Source organism: Hirundo rustica, chromosome 10, assembly GCF_015227805.2.
Source record: "Hirundo rustica isolate bHirRus1 chromosome 10, bHirRus1.pri.v3, whole genome shotgun sequence".
Lineage (NCBI taxonomy): Eukaryota > Metazoa > Chordata > Aves > Passeriformes > Hirundinidae > Hirundo > Hirundo rustica.
In genome coordinates, this window is record NC_053459.1 from 13335842 (window position 1) to 13360207 (window position 24366).

Genomic DNA, 24366 nt, shown 5'->3' on the forward strand with positions numbered 1-24366 from the left:
GTATGTTTATAGGGATACAATGATGCATTTATTTCCTAATTTGTTACCATGATTTTGAGAAAGCAGCAGAGATGATTTTCAGGGTATTTTTATTTAATAGCTTTTTTGCAATTGTGATTGAATGCCTATAAACATTTTACTGTTGGATTTACCACTCAATTCAGCATTTTGTTACATAACTGGCATCCTTTAAGGCATAGCCAAAACCCAGAGCTACTGAAAAAAGAAAAGTTGAACTGAAAAGTTTTTAAAGTTGGCTTTGAATTGGTACAGTTAAAAGTACAGTATGACTATAACAGAGTGACTTATTCTAAGGAATAAAGTGGGTAACTAACATGTTGTGTCAGTATCTAGCAATATGTGAAAATATTCATAAAAGATACTTCAGTGGAGGCAAAATTACATCAGAAACCAGACAGAACAGATGTGAACCCTTTCTGTGAGTACAAATTTGCTTTCCAGTCCTTGGCAACTTTTGGTGTGAGGACACAAGCAGATCCCAAAAGCCCTAGCAGCACCCTCTGCAAAAAAGATGTGGGTAGAAAAGTACTTTTGCTGCAAAATTTTTGCATTTTAGATATTTGTACTGACTTATACCAACACTGATTATCAAGCCTCAAAAACCCTCAACGAAACCAGTCCTCACAAGGCTTCTGCCAACAGCCTGAAGAAGGCTGCAAGTTCTGCAGAAGCTGGCAAAGTCAAAAGCTTAACAACTTCCATCAGTAGAATAAAAGCTACATAAAGATAAAATGCTTGTCATTGGGTCAAAATATCAGATCTGTGAACATGAGCATAAGCGGTTTAGAACCTAATCAGGCTGTTGCTAACCAAGCAAAATAGAAGCATTTAGAATTATTTAGGCTTAGTTATATGATGACAGTTAAAGCAATAAATCTTGGGATTATGGAAATGAAGATCTTGGCAAGATATCCATATGTACACCTACCTACAGTGGAAATTCAAAGGTATCAATAACTGTGGCATTAAGCACTTACCCTGAGTATTTAAGGCTTTTATTTTTAGAGATTTAAATTTTGACTCCCAAAATATGTAAGGCAAACAGAAGTAGAAAAAAAAGTAGGCTCAGAGCTGAGAAAACAGAATCCAGCTACTGAAACAATAGGACAAGAGTCAAGCCAAACAGAAGCCTTATGAGTACTTAGCTACACTTGTGTCAAGCATTCAGAAATAGTTACAAAGGACCATGACTTCCTCAGCATGGATGCAATTTCTCAGGGAACTGCTTTGTGTATGACTTGCTTCCTTTCCCTCAGCTCAGTAGACAGAACACACCATGACCCACACTACCTGCTTTGGATGGCAAAAGTCAACAGCACCTGAGCCTGCTCACTTTTAGGAGGTAAACCAGTGAGGTCCTACAACATTTTAAATGATGTTTAACCCAAACACCAGTACTACTTGAAGGCTCACCTACCTTATTGGAACATTCTCCCCCCTACCAAGAGGCTACTGCTGGCCCTGATTCAATCCAGAGATGAGCTGATGTGGCGAATTCAAAAACCAATTTATTTTTCAAAATGCCATCCTTTTACCCATGTTCCATACTTGAAATGTTGTGCTTTATCAGTACATGATAACCCATGTAGGAGTTGAGGGACACATGAATAAACTGCACTCTGCCATAATTTCCCTGTGAAACCAACTATTTTCTCATCTGCTTCATGCTCTTATGTTTCCACTTCCTTTCAGGCTCCTTTATGTTGAACTTGATGTGAATAAATTAATGAGGTATACTCAGTTCATTTGCTTTGCATTTTCTCTCTGGGTTACCATGGAAAAATATTCCATAACAAAATTCTATTGGATAGAGAAATAAAGTTCCTTAATAAAGCCGAGAAAACAACTAAAGTAAGCTGAAGGAAATAAGATTAAAATCTGTCAAACTTTATGAAAGAGAAGACTATAAATTTGAATTCAAATACTGAACAAAGGAGAATATCAAGACTGTCACAAAAACACAAACTGAATTAAGCAAGTTCTTAAGACTTCACATCCATTGACTTAAAGAAGAAATGCATTTTTTTGCTGAAGGATTATCATCTCTCAAATCAAAGGGCAAAAAGCAGATGATAACATCACTTTTCAAAGTTCATATAGGGTTCTCAGGGATATTACTACATTTTCATCTATATTACATTAATCAGTCTAAATAAAGCTTTATTTTTATTATATTTGCATATAAGTATCCCTTTATTAACTCCTAGTAAATAACGGTATGAAAACGCAAATACCAAAATACTAAGTGTACAGGAAAGCAAAAAAGCACAGTAGCAATGCCATGAAAAAGATAATTACCTGACATAGAGGGATCTCTTCTGGCTGGTTCGCAAAGATCCTGAGCCTGAACTAATGCTACTGTTCATCATCTGCTCCCGTAAATCATGGATTTTAGCTTCAAAACGACTGTATTCTGTAACAGACACAGGCACGGCAATTAATTTCCTGCCAAACTTCAGCAATTAAACTGAAAGAGAATCTGAAATAATTTTGATTAGACAAAGAAAATACTCAACATTGTACTTCAAAATTCAGTAATTGTATTCTATAGTTCATAGTAACTATTTTTTTCAAATTAAGACCAACTACTAAAAATTATCAATTTCATAGTAATAAAAAGATAGCTAAAGATAAATTATAACCCATGACAGAAAGGAAACTTCAGAACATACATGTGAAATACATGTTTATAATCAAGAACTACAGGTTTTAAATTTAAAATGTTAAGAAATGGGAATGAAAATGTCTGTACATCAAAATGACTGGATTTGATTGAGGTAGAGAATTTAACACGACATGGTGGGAAATATGCAAAACATCTTCTGAAATAAGACCATGTTCCTCTGGGAGCTCAGGAAAGGAAAAAAAAAATCCAGAATTCTCGCATGAATTTCAATCCACTTGTAAACGGCATTAGAGATTCAAATTGCCCCCACAGAATTATGTACAATGTTAATCCAGGAAAAACGGATTGTGTCCTTAAGCAGCACCATGTACTAGTACAACTATGCTAAAGGTATTTGATTTTAGCTACAAAAGCAGGCAGGAAAATAATAATTGCTTCTTCAGGACAAACATCTCCTGAAGTGAGATACTTACATGTCGTCAGCATAAAATATGAACTCAGAGCAAGTAAGTTTTTCCTTCAGCTGAATAGTTTGGACTTCAGGATCAACAGATCCACTCGTAAACCCTCCCTAGTCAAAGGAAATGTTGTGCAGCCACCACCTTCCCCAGGAGAGCACGTGATGCCAGATTAGAACAAATCAACACTGGGAGAGCCAGGGCGTGTGTGCTGCGAGCAGCTGCGGACCGGGCAAGGAGCTGCGCCCCCGCTCCCTGCGGGCACCACGCTTACTCAGGAAGTGCAAGACTGAGAAAGGGCTCTGAAATAAAAAAGCTTGAGAAAAATCTCTAAACTAAGGTTCCTTTAACAGCCATCTAAAAACTGTGAATGTTTTATCATATTATGTTCTGTAGCCCTTTCTCCCCACGCACTCATCATACGGTGAGCACCAACAGCATCTATAATTGACCCTAACCAGATTATGACAATATGAACAGTCTCTTCAATAACCCTAACTTTTGTCCTTTATAAGCAAAAGCTAGTAGCTTTTAAGATATCTTAATTTTTAAAGTAGAACCAAGTGCCTTCTTACTAATAAAGTTCAGACCACTGAACTTTACTGGCATTAAATCAAACTGATGAGGTGGTTTTACAAGAGAAATCAAACCCATTATTTCCACCACTACCGATGCCATCACTAATATCAAAAGAATGTAAGATAACAGGACAGCAACCAAAGAGGAATGTGAGAAAACGACATTTTTTAGAAAGCAACATTCCTTAGGGGAAGGGCTCAGATGCAGTGAGGGAACAGCCCACCCCTGCTGTGTTACTGATTGGGTAAGTCACCTCATTCTACTCATTTATACTCATGAAACGATAAACCTAAAAGATTTCTGTATGCCCCTGCGTGAAAGGAAAGTAAGCATGGAAAAGATCAGACAATCCTAGCGTTTTCTTATGCTACAGCCTGTTCAGTACTAAATATATCTGCAGCTCTTTGCAATAGCTACTGGAGAAAATACAAATTTCTGTATCATGTGTCATTTTACTGAAGAATCAGACTTCCTCCTATGCAGCACATAGCTGTAAGAGAGCTACCAGGGAGGCTATTTCCCAGTATTGCTTAACTCTATCCTATATTTCATCCTCAGATTGCTGGTCTTGCAACTTCCTGAACTAATTTAATTTTTCTCATCAGAACTCCAGGGAAGTGAGCGCTGAATGAGTGACAGGGACATCTGTAGGAGTAAGGAGGAGAATAATTTCACCACAGAGGCTCCTGCCATATGAATAAAGCAAAAAAAGGAAACTAATGGGCTGGGACTGAGAAGGCTTTATGTATAAAAAGAAGGAGTGCCAAGAAATTTTGCATTTATGAGAAGCTTAAGCACTGTGCATCAGAATCTGGTGAGCTCCTTAGATGTAGAGCTAGCTAAAACTTGAGTTATATTCCTCTTAACAGAAGGTCTTAGGAGGAACAGGATGGATAGAATTCTCACCATCACTGGGTTTGCAGCTGAAAAGTACACAGGATTTTTGGGTTTTAAAAAAGAAACCTTAGTATTAGGTATACTGGTACTGAAACTGATGCTGGAGACAGAAAAGATAACAGCAGCAGGACTCTTGATAGCATCAGAAAAGCAGTTAGTCTGATTCCCAAAGGATCTGCACCTGTGCCCTGCTGACAAAGTAGGGTTGGTTCAACATCAGCTTTATGAAGCAAGGTGTGACCTCTGCTAATTTATCTAGAAGAGGTTGTAATTTGTCTAGGACAGGTTATATTTCTGTCTCTGTGATTAAGAGTTGAATATCAATTGTCTTCTGCATCTTCAATCTCTTACTTTCTTTCAGGTTATCATCCCTAGTTTCTCACAAATGCTAGAGAACTAATTTCTTTACAATTCCTTTCTTTCTTATGTTATGCATAATAGCCACAGATAGTGCATGACAAATTTGATATTTGTTCCCCTAAATCACAGCAGACAGAACAAACTTCCACTTGGCTGTGACAAATCATACAATGCACATATAAATATCTAACTTTTAAAAAAAGTTTTGTCATGTCAACATTCCAGAAATTTGGAGCTAGTACAGGCACAGTGAACAAGATGAAAAGGACACTCTGCTTTCCTGGTCAACAGGAAATGAAGAGCTTGGCAGGGAAGGAATGCATTTGATTTCTGTTGTAGTATTATCAGGGTAACCAAACAGAAAGAGCATAAGCTATTTAAACAAAAAAGTAAAAGTGATTTTAACCCAAAGGAAGCAGGCTGGCCATTGGAACTCCATCTACAAATATCCTTTCAAGTTCCACAGCCATCTGTGGAATCTATTTTAGAATACACTGAGATGCTGAAATACTGTTTTAATAAGAACGATGCTTCAAGAAACACAGACACCCACCCAAAAAGAAATTCAAAACCACAAGAAAACCACACAATCCAACCTCTCAATCCTTTCAGTAAGAATTTGGTCAGGCTCCAAAAACAGATGGATATGCAACAGCAGTGAATGCAACTTCACTCAGAATCAACTTTTAAGGTCTGAATTTTAGGAAAGCTGCTGCTGATGTACATCAGCAGCTGGACAACAGGCAGCAAAACTACCATGAAACACAATAAAATAAGGGCATCTTTTCTTGACTAGAATTTCCTCAGAGTTTCCAAGAAGTTTAGAGACAGGGAGGGAATAGTATCTACTGTCATAACAGTGAGATCAAGGAAGCACAAGCATCTCCTGCTTCAACTCATGGCATTTATCCAAAAGAACCCCACCATCACTAAAGAAAAAACCCCAAAGCCTACTCAGGCTTACACATAATCAGATGTTAAGAATAGAGGATGAATACATCTGGGTTCAAGTCTAAAGTTTAAAATTATACTGGATAAGCAGATGGTGCAAAACTAGACTGAAAATCTGCTCTATTTCACATCTGCATGTATTCCACAGCAAGAAACAAAAAGGAGGGAAGTTTAGCAAATCCTGGAAAATTACGCTGATTCCTAGCTGCTAAAGTGATTTTACCTAGAAGTCTGTAATGTTTTCAATGTTAACATTTACTTGAACAGAAAATCAGAACTCCAGAAAGGATCTGATCACTGAAATTCTCCTGGACTGCCCATCTGGTGGGCAACAAAACACAGACACAGAGAAAAGTGAATGGCCTGTGCAGGCAGGGGGAGAGGAAAACGAGGCTGCAATGAACATGCATCTGGTGTGGAACACACATTCCAGCAAATGGGGCAGGAGAGCAGAAGGCTACACAAGGGATGGGAAATTCAGCAACCAGCACAGAAGGAACAGTGACTCAAGGAAGCCGGGATGTGCGTACAGGGAACAGATGGCAGCACAGCTCTGAGAAGCAGAGATCCTTACTTATATTGAACCCACGTAGAGCTGAAAAAGTTCACTTTAATTTAAAAAGTATGCCCCTTGCTTCCCTCTTCCCATCTGTCTATAGAAAGCCCTCTTTAGCAGGACCCATTGGATCTGTCTAAGCAGGACTCTAGTGCTGACAATTTTATATAACTACTGATTTATATTCTTTTCTCAACTTGCAGAGTATTCAATTTTCCTTTTCATGGTGCCTTCAAAGAGAGAAATGGAGTCTGGTAGTTAGGATGGCTACCATCACACTGATCCAGTATTGATCTTCCATTTTTCTTTTAAAATGCATGGACCACAAAACAAACATCATAGATCATTTTTGAGGAGATATTATTTTGTTATTTCATATTAACATTGCCTGGGACAGACCACAATGAATGCCACATGCTGCTGGTGACTTTCACGCACTCTAATGTTTAATGAGCTTGTATCTCATTAATCCCTTGAAAGACTGTGCCTAGGAATTTCAAGAGATTAGAAAAACTGCATTTGTATTTAGTTAAGAACACCTCCCACAGACCCTGGAAAAGTCAGAAAGAGACTAGGTCCAGTCACTGCTGAGGTGAATCCACTAAAAATGTTGCTGAAGGCTTAGCAAGCATTCACAAGCAATTTTATTCAGTATATTAAAGAGTAGGAGTGAGGTTTTAAAGGATTAAAACATGTGTAAGCCGCCTTATAGTGTCTATCAGGGCTATATATAGCAAAACCCTTTTTCTAATCTTAATGAGTACAGTTTTGAAGATACTCTAATTGACTAATCTAGATTACTTGCAAATGAGTAGAACCAGGTACAAAACAAGCAAGAACAGAAGCCTGGAAAACCAGGGACCACATATCCAAAAACAGGGCAAACATTTTTGAAGTATTTTTTTGATTGAATTTTTCATTTTATTAAATCAGGAAGCACTGATGTTTTGAACCATCTTTGTTTAAGGAAATACATGTCTTCATCTAGAAAGCAAGAGAAGTTCAGTCATGATAAAAAATAGTTACTGAAAACTGAGTTTTGTACAAGCATTATTGGCTTCATGCTACCTCAGCCGGACTTTTGCAGACAGAAGATTTACAATACATATGAAAATGGCACCATTTCCCAGAGCTCAGTTATTCTCTTTTGAATTCCACTAGAAAACAGTACATAGATTCAGCATTGTAAATGGAAAGATCAGCCACACACTGGCCATCGAGCAGAGAGCTCTAACAAAACTTTTGTGTTTCCTCCATTATTTATCTTTTAAGTTATTTGCTTTAAAGACAAGAGAGAATTAAAAATGTAGAGTTTCCAATTAATAAAACTAAAAGAATGTGTGTTAACTACCTATAAGAACAATGCAGATTCAGAAGCAGATACTTTACAAAAATACTTTGAAATCTTCTCTTGATGTTTTGGTTCCACCTTCTCCTAATCTTACACTGATCCATCAGATCACCTAAGAACATGAAGCTAATCTGATCACTTAAACATCTTACCACTCTTTCAGAAAAGAAATTACAAATTTATTTTTGGTATGTCAGGTGAATCCTTGGGAAACAGAAAGGGCTGGCATCCTTTTTTCTCAAGAGAAAGGCTTATCTGAATTTTGCCCTGCTTTAGGGAAAGATGAGGTGACCAGTGAATGACTGCTGATGCCAATAGACTTGGCCTGCTGCCTTCTTCAAGGCCTCCAAGAGCAGGCTTCACAGTTTATGTAACTGCAGTTAACGTTATCCACATCCTTAATACAGCTCAGTTCTGATCTAGCAGAGCATAACTACAATAGAAAGCTTAACCCACTAAATTATTTTCTATCCAATTTCAATCAAATATATTTTCATATTTTTTATATATTTGTTTGGCTATTCTATTATTTTTAAACATTTAAATGCACTCAAACTATAATAAAGTTTTAGCAGCCCACTGGCACCTCATACCCTTTTGGAAAGGCAAAATCTAACCTTCCAGAAATTCTGAATTTTAAGGCAACATTATTATTACATTCCAGATGACCTTTTAATTTGAATGAATGTAACCATGGAGGTCAATGTGAAACACAGAGCCCTCCAAGAACTGTCAGCCTCTGCAGTCCTATACTTCCCCCTTGCTGCTCCTCTCCTCACTACATTCCCTTCAAGCACTCAAGTTCCTGTACCCCTGCTAAGCAGCATGATCATAACTCTGACCATTCTGAATCCCCACTCCCAGGAGATACATATCTATCTAAATTGCTTAGTGCTTCCTCTCATCCCTCTGCACCAACATTACAATTCTTCCTTCCCATCCTACCTCTGCAGGAAACCCAGAGACACAGCAGTGTGGCACCGAGGTGTCTGCAGAGCCAGGGAGCAACACGAAAATTAAATGGATCAGAGGCCACTACAAATCCAAATGGCTTATCAAAACACTTATGTGGACTGAAGCAACATCTCCTGCTTTGAAATTGCTCCAGGTCACAGTATTGCTTTTCCAGTTGAATTCACAGTAAAGCAAAAGCTCTTTTTATTCATGAGTGATGTCATGAAAGGAAGTAGAAATTTGTAGTACAAGCAAGGGAGGAAGAAAAAGCTTCCAAATAAAGATGCAAATGAGAACAACAGCCTGACTTCTCAACCACATTTCTAGAGGATAATTCCTGTTTCACAAACTCTTGCTCATCTCCTGCTATAGATCCCTCTGCAGCATCCAGCCCCAACAGGTCCAAAGCCACTGATCTGTGCAACAAGGGAGCCTCTGTCACACATACTCCCACGGCATGTACGTACCACAGAAGGATGTGCCACTACAACCCAACACAAGACCAGCTTCCAACATCAGCTCCTGGCAAGTTGCAAGATAAAGCCTGGAGTCTACAAGGTGAAAGCCTTAGGTCAGCTGAGCACAGTTGTGGTGGTGCCTGATGCATGACCACTTCTGTAATCACCAAAAAACACTCACATTCCATGTTAGGCTTTTATCTGTCCCAAAGAGTGCTGGCAAGTTGCTGAAATTTAATTCAGTGGAGTAGAAAAACTTTGTAAGGCATCCCTCAAATTTACTAAGCGCTCCTGGAAACTAAAAGAATGCCCAGAAGGATATTTTAAAGAATGCAATTACATCTGTTTTCACCCAATTCCAAAACCAAGGACCACTGTGGAGATTTAAGGGAAAGAAAAGTCAGCGGTTACATAATTGTTACAAATTCAATAAAATCAATTTCATTCAGCCATAATAGCCTACCCCAAACGCAGTAATTAGAATTTAGTTACCATGGATTTGAAGAGAGAGATATGGAAAATTCAAGCTTTTGCATGAGAAGAGTTTTCCAATGATTCATTTTTCTATAGCCTAACTCAGGCTTTCCCATGAGAGAACTGCTTGCAAAAATCCTCTTTTCACAAAAATAGGAGGAGAAAGACAAATGGGAAATTTATGATGTGAAAATAGGAAATATGATAGGGTGTAAAAACATAAATTAGCATTCCCCACCACATCTATGAACATACAAAATGTCATATACAATTACAGGGAGTGAAGTGAGCCAGTCCCAAGTGCCTTCCAAATGCTCCTATCATACTGAATCTCTTTACTCAGTTATAATGAACCATGATGGATGTCTAGAATCTCCTTGATCTGTCCTAGCTGTCAGCATCTTTTACAAAATCCTGCTGGATTCATAAATACAAATAAAATACATGTGCAATACAAGCAGCTATAACTGATGCTCTCCATCTTCATGAAGATATTTGAGAAACACCAATAATGAACAACTTTATGAATATTTTAATACTTGTTAACCTGTTTCAAACTGACAGAAACAAAAAATGACGATAATTATAAAAAAACCACACATGTATATATACACACACATAAAAAGTTTACCATTTAAATGAATCTAGTGAGGATAAAAGATTACTGTGTGAAGCTATCATTTAGGAAATATGAAGATGACCAAAAAGCAGACACATTTTTATCACGTGCACTCAATCACACGGATGGTATTTTCTATTTGGAAAGTCAAATTGCAAACAGACTGCTTTCCTATGCTAACAAAGGGTAACCTTTAAGAAAATATTCTCTTTCCTAATCTCTAAGATATAAACAATGAGTATCTGATTCAATTTACCTCCCACACCCGATGAAGCTGGACTTCCATTCAAATTACTTTATAGGAGTAAGGATAAGGCAGAGATGTCAGGCACCGGTGACCACAGCTCTCTGAGGTAGGTTGGCCATGAGTCAATTCATACTTTGCCTCCAAAGCACAGTGGATCTCCATTTTCTAGTTACACTTTTCCTTCAAGGCATACCTCAAAAGGGTAGAGTGAGCCCTATTGTGATTCTAACATCTTCACTCCAAAAGGAGATTTTAAGCACTGTTTCAGAGGGAAAGATGTTCAAATGCAGACCAAGCATCTTGAGGGGAAGGGAGGAATCCGTCCTTTCTTTGTGTAATTTGTCAGATTCCTGCCCATAATCTCGGGTAATTTGAGTAACTTCACCCACATGCATCCTCTGAAATGGGCCATATAACTCTTTGAGAACTGAACTCTCAATACAGCTCAGCTGCACAGTCTTGTCCAGAATGCTTCAGTAGCCATGAAGGAATAAGTACAGCTCTAGCCTTGAAAAAGTGGTCAGGTGCTCAAAAGGACAACTCAGAGATAAATAAAAGCATACATTTTATTTCTTAGTAAGGTGAGGGGCCCCTACCCAAGAAGCAAGAAGGTGCAACAATTTGAATCACCTACTACAACACTGAAGAGCCAAGCAGAGGATAGACCAAATGTGTATCAACAGAAATATTTGACAATTCTGACACAAAGCCAAAGCAAATATTTCAGAACCAATGCTGACCTTACTATTCATTTTAAAAGGCAGCCTCAGAGTGAGCACACTTAGAAAATGAATCCTGGAACACAGCAATGTACAGATGGAACATGTGACCAAGATACAGCCTCCTGAGACAATACAGGCATTGCTGGCTGCAGGGATTTGACCAGGAGGCATACAAACCAATCATTCAGTGTTATTATGAACAGAGTTCCTGGGTCAGGGGACAGATGTGATGTTGATGCAGGTGATGGGGAATGTGAAATGCTTCAAACATTTGAGGAGGCATAGAAGATACCTCTTCTATAGAAGAAACATTACAGAAAAGAAGAAATAAAGAATGACTAGAAGTGTGCTGCTATCAGCACCTAAAAGATGAAGGCAGCAGTCTTGCTCCACATCCAGTCCTGATGGCCACCTACACTTAACCCTTGACAGTACTGCTAAAGGAAAGTTTCAAACAAAAAAGTCTCTGCAATAAGGATTCAGTGCTGGGCCAACCAGTTTAGCAAAATCGGAGAAATCTGCTGATCATCACAGTTCATAAATCAACAAAAATGTCTTAGTATAAATAACACAAGTAACAGATGAGTTTACAGACTCAAGATAAGCATTTCATTTTAGACTAATTATTAAGTTTAAGTCTCAAATAGACAAAGGCATTTGAAATGTACTGCAGAAATACAAGAGGACAAGTATGTGTATTGATGATGTAGTGTTCTGCAGAACACAAAAGAATGGCTGATCAGCATCAGCTGTAGCCTAATCTGGACCAGATGAAGTTACAGCTCAGTGTGAAACCAAGGAATAAAAACCTGATGGCCTCCTTAGGTCATCTGAATCAACACAATAAAGAAGGAATTAGTCTTCTATCTTTCTACTATTAAAGCATACAAACCCACCATATTTAAGAATGAAGACAAGTGGATATAAAAAGAACAACAGGGTATTTCTATTAAGTTCTGGATTTACTAGACTAATTTTCATGTTATGACAGCAGCAACATTTACTGAGGAAACTAAAATTCTGAAATGGTGAGAGCAAGAAATGTAGCAAGCCATGGCAGCAACGCTTGCAGATATTCCAATCTGGTCACTTGCAAATGTGCTGTGATGTGACAACATCCATTACATTATTTGTTTCAGAAGAGGGCTTTGGTGGAAGAACACTGTAGATTATCTTTCTCTGAGTTCCAGATTGTACAAGAGAACTTGAATGTATAAAGCAACCCTTACCTTCTGGACGGTACTGAGCTACAATAGTCACTGCTTGGCCTGCGTTCTTCAGGGCTGCTGCTGCCTGCTCATGGGTTGCTGCCTTTAGATCTACTCCATTTACCTACAAGCAATATAAAATTAATGCTTGTATTTATCACCACAGAACACACACTTGTGGAAAAAAAATTAACTGGATACAAACTATTTTCCATTCCATGTGTATTTCCCCTGTTCCAAACATTGTTCCTGAAATAAAAAGTCAATAAAATCCTCTCTCACATATGCATCTCTTAAGAATTACTGAGACTATCATAGTATATCACTCAGGGAATGGTCAATTTTCTTCCTGTTTAAGAGTATTTTCTTTCTTTTTAAGGAGAAATAGAGAATGTTACTTTTTGTGATGGTTCAGGGATCTTCTTGGGCCAATAATGCCTACTGACCATGCTGTCACCACACCCAGTGACACACACCCTCTGTGAATCTAGCATTGTTTTCAGTGCAGCAGATTTTAAAACAGCATCACAAAAAAACTGAATGTGTTCCACATTTCAGACCAAAAGCAGTTTTCATCGTTCAAACTAAAATAAAGATGTGCTTTAATATCAGTTTTAGTAACAGCTGTTAAAAGGACATAATTAGTCTTATATAACCTCCAAAATACAATGTGATGATTCTCCATAAATTAAGTAATTTCACCAAGAAACACACAAAATATTTATGACCTTCAATACTAATATAGAAGTCCTTAGAGAGGTATGAGATGGATCTTTTTAAGATCCATTTAATAGGAGGTTCAGCAGCTGCTTCAGGAAGTAAAGATCCAGTTTTAGACACTGCTGCCAAGGGTCTCCATCTGATTAGAAGGGTTATTTCTGAAACCTGTATTCTTTCAATTTAGACACACACAGCCCTCAGCTATGAGACTAAGATAAATTACTGGCTTCACTGAATGTCTCAGAGAGAGAAGTGCTATTTTAATCAGGTTATAGATGAGAAACTGAGGCAGACTAAAGTCCTCGAAGATACTTTGGAAGTATTTGGAATCGGTTCCATTATCTCAAACTTAGCTCAGCCAATAACATTTTTTGTATATCGTTAATTGGCATTAATATGCAGGGAGGGGGAAAGTTTTGTTGCTGTTTAAATAAAAGAAACAAAGAATCCTACAGAAATTATACGATCTCCTTTCCTAAGCTCTCCACTCAGGTCAGCTGGCCCTCCTGCAAGGATGAAAGAGATGAAAATTCCTTCTCCATCTTCTCCTCCAACAATGTTGAAACCAAGACCTGTTGATCCTCGATGTAGGACGACCTTTCTAGGCTCCCTGAAGGAAAAGAAAGGAATATGAAATCTTGGTCACTAGATATGAGTAAAAGTAAAATTAACATTTAGAAAAGCTTCTAGATGCAAAATAAAATCCCCTCCCTGTTAGATGAACTGAACAAATCTGTAAAGTATGTATGTATAAATAAATTCCTATTATGCAACCCTATTCAGCACTGTCATTACTTAATATTTTCCATATTGTTCAAGAACATCAGAGTAGGTTGTGATGTTCTCAAATACATTTTCAATTTCAGCAAAGCAACTGCAATTGAAGAAGTTAAACTAAACCAAGTTGTTGCACTCTTTTTCACAGGATCCCCTCCTAACTTGAATGAGGGGATGAAAGAAGAAATATTGATAAGGCCAGACAAATTCTAATGCAGAAGGACTCCTTCCAAAAATCTCTTATCTGTTATTTGATTTAATACAAGTAAAGCATAAGTGATCTCAGAAAAAGACATTTCTAATAAAGCAGAAAAACTGTGCACTGCATTTCAAAAATCACTAGAGAGCACTAAAGAACAATTAATGGACACTAAGTATTTGGAGGCATTAATTATTAATTTACAGGATAAAGTAAGAAGCTGGGGGTTTTTTCCGAAACAAAAAGTATCATCTAGTCCAATCTTTAAAAATCACTCAATTTTTGCACTAGCTATGAAATCAGGTCAAATTATTAAGGTCAAATTCTTAAATTTCACCTCCATCAACTGTTCTATTCATTTTTTCAGAGTACTATTCTATTACAAATAAGTGACACTGTGAAAAATCTCTATACATATTGCTCTAGATACACAATACATTAACAAAAACAGAAGAGAAGAGAGAAGAGAAAGATGTAGTAACTTTTAAAATAAAACTCAAAATTTATAAATCTCTTCTTGGGATGGAGAGAGTGTAATATGAGAAGGTAACTTAAAGAAAATCTAAATGTTTTCTGAATAGCCCTTGCATTTCAGAAGAAATCTAAAACCAGCCTTTTATAGTATTTTTAAAGGAAAGCAATAAAACCATAATGTGTCAATAGGACAGAATCATTCTGGCTTATACGTCTACCTAACCCTATGTTAAAAATCAGTACAAAAACATATCCTACCTTCCACTACACTAAAATCAATTCTCCAATTTATTATGCCACATAGGTTTCAATCCTGGGTGGACCCTGCCTCGGAATCTGACTGACATTATCCATATCAGATGATGGTGTGACAGAATTCAGCAACAGCATACTGAAAGTGCAGTATAACATCCCTATACTTGCAGAACAGAAGGGCAACAAAATTACAAGAGCTTCCCTCTATCAGCAATGATGAACAAAAGATTAATGCAATCTACTGAATCAGCAAAGGAATGAAAGGTCTGTTAATGAGAAAGGATTAAGAGCTGTCCAGCCTTTCTGGATTTAGAATCCATCAAAACAAGCCCTTGTCTGTGGCTGCAGGGAGGACCCAAACACTGCTTGCCTTAAAATAAAATCTCTGGTCTGCTCATACTACCATTCTAAAAATCTGTCAATGCATGCACCAGGGCTATCTGTTTTTAATGCTATTCCTGGACTGACAAAGCGTGTGTGTGTATATACATATAAATATATCTATTTTTATCCTTACAATAATGTTTACAAAAGCTAAAAAACGAACATCTATTTTTTGAAATAAAATATAGCATTCACTAGTATTTTGCCCATTAACACATCTTGGAGCTTCCCTAGTTAAGCAATTTGACTCTTAGCTTTGATTATTCCTTACCTGGTAATCTCATCATCTCCAAGCATTCCCTTGGGAACTGGTGAGTAGCGCCCTGGTGATGCTGGGGGCAGGGACTGGCCCAGGTAGGCAGATGGAGCGATATGGTTATCCACTGGCTGAGAATAAGCTTCACAGGGGGGGAAGGAAAACAACAAAGGACATTAGGATAATACAAAGAATGAGCTGGAGGAACTGAAACAAAGAAGTGACCTCTTTTAAAAGCAAAGTAAAGCAGATTAAATGATATATTATAAATACAATAGTTCTAAAATAGTGTGTTAAATCTGTTCATTCCCAGTCTCCTCACTAAGTTAGTAAGCAAATTTTTCAGCGGTTTCATTGTGTCTCAAATAAAACTTCTTTAGAAACAGTTACTGTGGACAGTTGAAGCCCATGGGAACAGACTGGAGATTTATCTGTTTTAAAGTTGTTTTTAACTTGACTAAAGCAAAGTTTTAACTGAACCACAACACACATACCAGAAGAAATTTAGCATCTTAATGATTACAATTGATGGAAAATATTCTACACCACCAAGAGAATTGTTCCAATAAATAATTAAGAAGGTGCATGATATTTCCAAGTTAGGCACATCAATTTTAAGTGCTCATTAAGGCACAGTCATATCCACTGTTTGCCATTAGAAAGCATGTTCTACAATAGAAAAACATTCTACAAAACGTTGTTGGTTTGGTTTGGTTTTTTTTTTCCTGGCGTATGTGCTCCAAAATTTGAGGCTTAAACATGAAGGGTGGGGACTATTCACAGATTCAGTGTTATTAAAGTTGCCAGACTCTTTGCCCTTACTTGCCATATTTGATGGGGTAGCTGACCTTTGAGGATTTACACTAAACCCAAAGCTCTTTAACTGAACATACATGACACAGATTGCTGAAGCAATCTGCATATTCTCCTTCTGTTTTTTCCTCTTTAAACCCTTATCAAAAAGTTTGGATCTTACGCGAACTTATCAAGAGTATTCTTGATACATACACATACATGATATATTTGCTAAATAGCAAATCTGGGCTGGATTGTGCCTGTATTGTTCTAGATTCCTGTGTGCAGCAAATTCTTCACACGGCATATGCATCAGGTCAACACTGTCAACATTTCAGCAGGCATTCAAACCCACTATGAACAGCTTCGGCAGTTTAAAAGCACTGGCTGATAGAGGAATTGTGCTATTCAGACACAAGCCCTCGCTTAGATGCACGAGACTGTGCAGAACTTCTGGAAATCATTATTCTGGATGCACAAGAGGTTTCAGCAAAATTCAGTACTGAAGTGCAAGAGGTACCTGGTGCCCTTCAATAACAAAGACAGAAGGAAGTTCCCTCACATTGCTTGGCTACATGAGGTCTAAAGCAAAGACAATGCTGCTTTTGCTAAATCCTAATGATCGACATAAGCATTCACATTAGAGAATTCCCTAAAAATTAGGAGCTGTTCAACATATGCAGTTCCTAATCCAGTTTTTTTTGGAACAGCAGTAATATACATATTGCACCTTCGTCCTTGCACTCCCTGCAAGGATTTTACAGATCACACTTCCTTCTGTCTGTCTCAGTACAATACATAGTTTCTGTGCACTGGTAAGAGATTTGGACTAATTATCAATTTCAAAACATGGAGGTTTTTTATCACACTGGAATTTTAGCAACACTTTCACAAATGATTACTAAAGCAATATTGCATTATTTCCTTTTCAGTTAAATATTAAAAAATGGTTTTTAATACATCATTATTGCCATGTCATTGTACACACTTTTTGCTTAAAACAAAAGCACACATAAATACAGTTGTTTTGCTTTTTCTCAGAAAATTTTAAAGTCAAACCACAAAAAATTAAATGCAAGACATTATGAGCCCTTTTCCAATTAATCAAAAAACCTTAACAACTGTTGCACAGTATAGCAGCTCTGTACATTCTGTTCCTGCACTAAATTATCTCATTCCACAAAATGAATTTGAAATTGCTTTTCACAAGCCAATGCTAGCCATAATGATGCATATTTTATAGGAAGTAATTAGATACAAATTCTATATTCATTGACTTACAGCACACTCCTCATTTGTTTTTCGGGTTTCTGCAGCTTTTAACTGCACTGTGTTCAGAAACATACATACCACCTATTACATGACCTTATTTTTAAAAAATTTTATCCTTCACCATGTGACTAAAAGTCAGCTATCAATCAATATAACAAGTTTATTATTTCAGACCTGTGACCATTCCACAACAGCACTGGCTGCATCCTTTTTAAAGCTGGATGGAACAGTTTGGTCCTTTCTCAAGGCTGGAGTTCTCAGTGCTATGAAAGCAAACTTGCACAAAGAGGCTGCTCTCTGTGGAGATCCTGCACAAAACCATGCCTGCATCTTTCCTGAAACTGTTTTAGATGACAATTACAGCTGAAGCATATTCATGAGGAACATGACAGAACTAAAAGGAAAGCCATCACTTTTTGAATCCTAAAGGAGGTCTTAACTTCTATTTCCAGGTAAATATTATTACTGATGGAACTGATAAAGGAACTATCTTTTGGATGAACAGAAAATTGCATGCAGAAAATCAACTTGCTTTGACAGGAAAAGTCAGACTCTTAAGAAGAAATTCCATTTCCAAATCCACCCTCTCCTTTACATTAGACAGTTCTAGACAAAAAGAAAAAAATTGAATATTTTGTATTATTTTCTTGTAATCTGTAAACTGAGGACACCAATCACAAGTATAATCTCTAAAACGGGCAATAAAATTAAAACTTTATTGTCTTTTACTGTTATTACATATTCTTCTCTTCCTGTACTTAGGCCATTTAAGAAATTATAAGGCATTCATATCTAGTGAAGAAACTGATTATTCCCTACCTTCCAGTATTTTATTTCTCAATGCAGGGTGGAAATACTGTACCAATGCACAAAAACATAAAGGAAAAAATATTTTGAAATTAACTAGGAGTCAAAAATGCATCACTGATAATGTCTTCAAAGGTGGCCTGTGTATTGGAAGCAAGTCCTCTCTCTCAAAAACCATTTAGTCACTTTTCTGACTCTGATATTCTACTACGTGCACTTCACAGGTAATGTCAGTGTTTAAACCTTCTTAGTAATACTTCAACTGAACAACTTTAAAAGCATTTGTATGAACAAGTTACTGGATATTTGTTCCAGGAACCATTTAATGACCACCATTTACGTATAGATGGGGGAGGCAGTTTCCACTCCTACTGATCCACGACCTCTCCAGCGGGCTGAGAGCCCTGGTTCTCACACACACATCAGCTCAGTGCTCCGGCCACAGGACCATCCCACCCACGCTGCTGCTGCTCCTCTGCACACAACAAAGCATGGTCAGGGGACTTCTGTTGCATTTCCATTTTTCTTATACTGGAAGTTCTCATTTTTCAGCCTGACAGAGAGTGGAGAACAGCACTCAGAGGGCAATGTGCTCAGAAAGAACAATCTTTCCTAATTGCATTCTTCTTGAGTCAGAAAATGCAGAGCACTGTAAAATAACTGTTTAGCCTGGCAATCCACACCTCAAAAGCTAAATCTCACAGAAGCAATAGAAATAGAAATAATCAACTATTGCAGGTCTATGGCCAAGCTTTCATTATCCATACATATGTCAGTCTCTAGAGCAAGAGCACACAACCATAAGCCTTTTCTTTCCATTCATTCCCTGCTGAATCTCTGGTCTCCAACAGCCCCCAACTCTTCTCTGCCAAGATTTTCAACAGTAACTTCCCCACAGGCAGCTGGAAGCCATTCACTCACTCTGATAAATATCAAATGACAGAGGTCAATTCTCAGCCCCAAGTGCACAATGTTGGCCCATCTGTACTCTTCCCAATAAATACTGCCATAAATCAGAATCTCAGAAACCTCTTGATCAAACATCTCTTGATTCTAAGGCACTAAGCCCAAGGAAATACCAAATGATTTAATTATCTATATGGTTACTAACTTAATTGATCCTTTCATTTGAGCCATCAGACCACCTGACAGGGCCACACTACTGCATAGCTAATACTCTTACTACTAGAGTTCTAAAAGAAATCACATTTTGCACAAAACCTAGACACTAAAATTTGTTCTCTAACAGTTCCTCAGTATCCTTAGCTCTGCATTTTAAATCCTGATCACCAGGGCAAGTGAGGCAGCCCTATCACTAAACAAATTCCAGAGGGAAAATCTTAAAGAGAAATCAAATTCTGAATTTGGACTTTTGAATTAATTACCACGTCCACACAAGTTAGCACAGTGAGCAATCTACTGCATGTTCTGCACAGTACCAAGTACTGTGCACTATGCTTTTAGACATTTCTGATAAAATGAGAAGTAAAAACAAACAACCTCACACAAACAGAAATAAAATAAGCAACCCACCCCCCCCCACCCCCAACCCTCCCAAGGGGGTTCTGTAAGTGAACAATTCACATATATACTCAAGTAGTAGAGCTTCTACCTTAACATCATTTGTAATAGACATATTCACAGGAAGCCTCTGTGCATGTCTTACTTCTCCTTCATGGTAGGACTGATCTGCTAAGAACGTGGCTAAAAGGACTGTCATGGACAGAAATAGGAAGGAGGATTGCAAATCCATGTCTCTGAACAGCTGCAGATGAGTAGGTGAAGAAAGAAGCCTGGTAACTGTTTCAACACTGACTCTCAATCCAGGTGATCCTAGAAAATACCTCTTTAATACCTGCCATCTGCTAAAAGCACTTCAGAATCCCCAATCTAAGGCTCTAGAGCCCTGTACTGCTCTGCTAAATGCAGTATAAAATATAAATACAGCTGCCACCATTTTTTTGGTAAGACTTCTATCTAACTGAGCAACTTCTTGCAGAAAGCAGAGGCTTTCTGGTTGCAAAGTTATCATATCATTTATAAAGTAGAATCAGCCTTTGAAAAGATTGATGTCTCCCTTTGAGATTTCCATTGTAAAGGTGCAAATGCTGAGGTACTGGAAAAGCTTTTGTTCTGCCCTGTATAAGAAAAATAGCATTTAGCAGCTCAGATACATGCAGTTGGTCTTCATAAGTGAAAGACTGAGGTAAAAACTAAACTGATTTCCTGGAATTAAATCATTAAACACCTCAGCAAGACCTTTAGGTCTGCTTTGAGTTCAAAATTCCGGCAGTAGGTTCAGTCTCTGCACCAGCTGCAGTAACAGCCAGCTGCACTTTGATCAACAGAGACACAAGCTCATGGAGCCTTGGGTAGAAAAGGCTTTCCTGCTGTAAGGAAAAGAAACAGACTGAAGTTTCATCAAAGAACACAGCACCTTGCAGAGGAATGTTCTTTGGTCTACCAGAAACAGTGAAAAACAGAGTATCTTCAGACAGAACTCAAGGGAACTGTAGCTAAATGAAATAAAAGTCAGAAAATCTACGCAAAAGTACAGACAGCCCACAAACCTTGTAAAGGCTCACTAAAGGACAAAGACAGACAGACAAGGTGCCTGGAATCTGAGAAAAACTTCCATGACTTTTTCAGAACACTTGAGGAGGGGGAGAGAGGTTCCCAGAAACAGCTGCTGGAGCTTGAGGTACATGACAAGGTCAGGAGTGGCTTTTCACTTCTCAGTAAAAGGATAGAAGTGACACTTCCCACAAAGGATGGGATACTGGGCTGCATAGAATGCCACCATCTCCCAAATCACCCTTAGAGGGAGAGCAAACAGAGAGAAACTCTGGAGGGAGGATGGCAACGGGACAAAAGGAGCCTACATGTGTGACCAGGCCATTTACCTCTGCTAATGGATGTGACACTAAGTCTTGCTTACTGAGAAACTAAGGACTCTTGGTAAGGTGGCAGAGGACATCCTCATGGCAGTTAGGTGGGATTACCCTTGACAGAACTTTCCTGATCTGTCCAGCCAATGGACATGGTGAGAAGGTATTCTTGAAGATGTCATTGTCTCTCTTATGGCTCCATGTTATGATGCAATTACCTGCAATGAACTGAGTCTCCAGTTCATCCACCATGTGAGAGAAATTACTATCTCTGCATGACAAGAGGTCCAACAACCAACAGCCACCTTTGCCACTATCATTTATTTATTAGCAATGGGCAAATTACCAGGAATCAGCTCCTTCTCTACCTTCCTCCCCTCAGACTTCCTAAGGTTTTGCCTTTGTCTCCACAAAAGATTAACAAAGTAAATAATCCAATGATTGAGTCAAGGTGCAGTAGTAAGAGATGAGATACTTCAATGTTTGTCACATCGTAACCCACAGCAGTGTAACTGCATTACTGCAACGTTACCAGGAACGCTAATGTAAAAATCACATTTCTCTGTTCCAGAAAAATATGAATTCCAAGTGAAATATATGAAAAGACCAGTTATATGGAAAGAGAACAGGAAGTCTACTTTCCAAGGAAACAGTGGGAAAGGTTATTGAACAAACTAGATACAGTAAGGGAAAATGGCTGTTCTGTAATATATATGAGTAGAAAATTGGGGAAGAATCAGTGGAGGCTGAAAATTAGATATGTCAAAGAATGGAGCCTTCAAGAACATCCTGCTAATAAGCCAGTGGAAATAAAACCTAATTAGCTCCAAATTGTAATTCAATAAGCTTACAAATAGATCTTAAGATACTGTAGTTATTGCCAATGAATGATGGGCTTATAAGGTACTTCAGTCTTTGTTGTGCTGCACTTCTGTTTGTTGTTCTTTACATACTGTTTTCAATTACATCATTCAGTCCCAATCTGTTCCTTTTTTTCATTTGAAGTAGTAACCAAAACAAATCAGTGTTTAGGTACTACATAACAATTGCACATATCTAATGGCAGGAAACAAAGCAATGCCTAAAATAACTCTTCCCTAGAAAAATTTCATGTGACAACATGAGTAAAACTGGTCATCCAGAAAAGTCAGTCTATTCAGTCTTAGAGTGATACATTGTTATATCATTGTCTTTTCCTTTCTACAACCACTAAATGAAATGTACTCAACTCAAATATTTCTTTACACTGTAGTTCAACCCTGAACTTTCTGGATTTGTACATTTGACTTTGAAAATACTCTTGTCAGTAATACCCTTATGTCAACAAGAAATTCTTGTAACTACTTTTTAAACCAGAGTTCACTGGTTTTCCATTTGAATTGTCAGTAAGTGTGTCAGAACTGAAATCAGACTTCAAATAAGTTAACACAGAATTTTTTTAACACATTCACAGGCAGGCACCAGAGTAAGAACTTCTCATCCTCCCAGTTCAGTTTATTCAAGTATGAGCAAGTTCATGAAAAACCAGGAAAGCAGGACAAACATCAGAGTATCACCCACCTCTTTAGTTTACAGGACACTAAACACCCTCACAGTGAATTGATTTCTACTCTTCACACCCCCAAGAGCATGAGGCACCTGTTCTCTCCCCTCGTACCCATCAGCAAGTGATGAGTGACACTGAGTCTCTAGGACTGGGCCATGACAGCCACAAAAACACCCACTGCTGCTGTCTTTTCAGTATACAAGCTATAGGATGTTGTTCTGTATAGTATATAAATGTTCCTCATGAATCAACTTATATCAGATTTTTGCCTCATATCATTTTTAAAAGCTTGCAACAGTTAAAATACTAAAAATGAAATATGTGAAAGCCTTAAAGGGAAAACTAATTAAATCAGAAAGATAGTATGAACTCACAGTTTGTGATGTCAGGAGGGGCATAACTGTCATTCATGAACATGCTGGTGGGTTTTGCAACCTTCAGATAAACAAAGTCAGATGTGTTTTTTAAGGCAGTCACTGCTTCTTCATGAGTAACTTCTTCTAAGCAAACACTGTTGACCTGAAGGGAAAAACAAACATTCTCAACCCCAAAAAAATGTACTGTTTTCATAGAATACACACTGAAGGCTGTTGGAACACTGGTATTGAGAGTCTTTATTAGGATGCAAATGCCACAGACATAACTGGTTACATAAAATTTAATAAGAGATGCTTGTTAAGTATGAGAAAGACAAGTATTCCTACACAACATTCTAAAAAACTTGTATTGACCACAAGACTGTAAAGAAGGCACACATGACTTGAGGGAGTTAATGGGACAAATAGGACACTCAAAATGTTGTAAGTGTGCACATTTACACTGTGTTATTGCAAGCATTACATAGAGAAAAGTTTCTTCTAGTAAGAATAAACACCACATCAACTTGTCATGACATAATTATGTAACACCAAGACCTCGTTCCTAATACTTAAAAAAACCCAGGATTCTTCACATAAAGGGATAATTCCAGTATTCTTTAAGTACCTTCACATTCCCCAGCTCTGTTTTAAGTGACAGAAGTATCCAAAAAGTCTTTTTACAGATGGCAAACTCTGCACTGACATTTGGGGTTAGTTTTTAGTGTTTGAAGAGCAGTAGAACACATGCTCTGCTGTTCTGTTCCGTGAGTACAGATGTACCCAGAGCTCTTACAGAGGCAAATACTGCTAGAGGAAAGAGTTTAGAGCAATTAATCTTACAAGAGTTCACAATTCAGAACTACAGAAGTTTCTGTCTGTGGCTCTCATTTTCCTATCTGGACAAAAAAAATTGTGGATTGACTTTAAGGAAGTCAAAAGTTAGTTTTACCTTGTGCATAGAAAAATTCAACTTTGAAGCTATTTTCAGCTTTTATAAAAATAAGAACGCCATTCAGCAGCATTACAAACACTGAAATGCAATATAAGAAGCAGCCTCACTACAGGCTGGCTAAAGGCTGGCCAGCCACCAGTACAAGGAGTTCCATTCCATTCTTCTCTTTTGAGAGGAGAAACAATCCCATTGTATGTGTGT

General features: G+C 37.8%; 1 protein-coding gene across 25 annotated transcripts in view; it reads right to left on the reverse strand.

Annotated features, from left to right (window-relative positions):
- The window catches only part of DLG1 (discs large MAGUK scaffold protein 1), a 146792-nt gene that overhangs the window by 25596 nt on the left and 96830 nt on the right, over positions 1-24366 (reverse strand). For all 25 annotated transcript variants that reach the window (XM_040073683.1, XM_040073680.1, XM_040073688.1 and 22 more), the window contains 5 exons: positions 23229-23373; positions 15562-15688; positions 13655-13811; positions 12503-12605; positions 2320-2434 (listed from right to left, as the gene is read on the reverse strand). In XM_040073683.1, coding sequence (XP_039929617.1) covers positions 2320-2434; positions 12503-12605; positions 13655-13811; positions 15562-15688; positions 23229-23373 — 647 coding nt within the window. The remainder of the gene's footprint in view (positions 1-2319; positions 2435-12502; positions 12606-13654; positions 13812-15561; positions 15689-23228; positions 23374-24366) is intronic.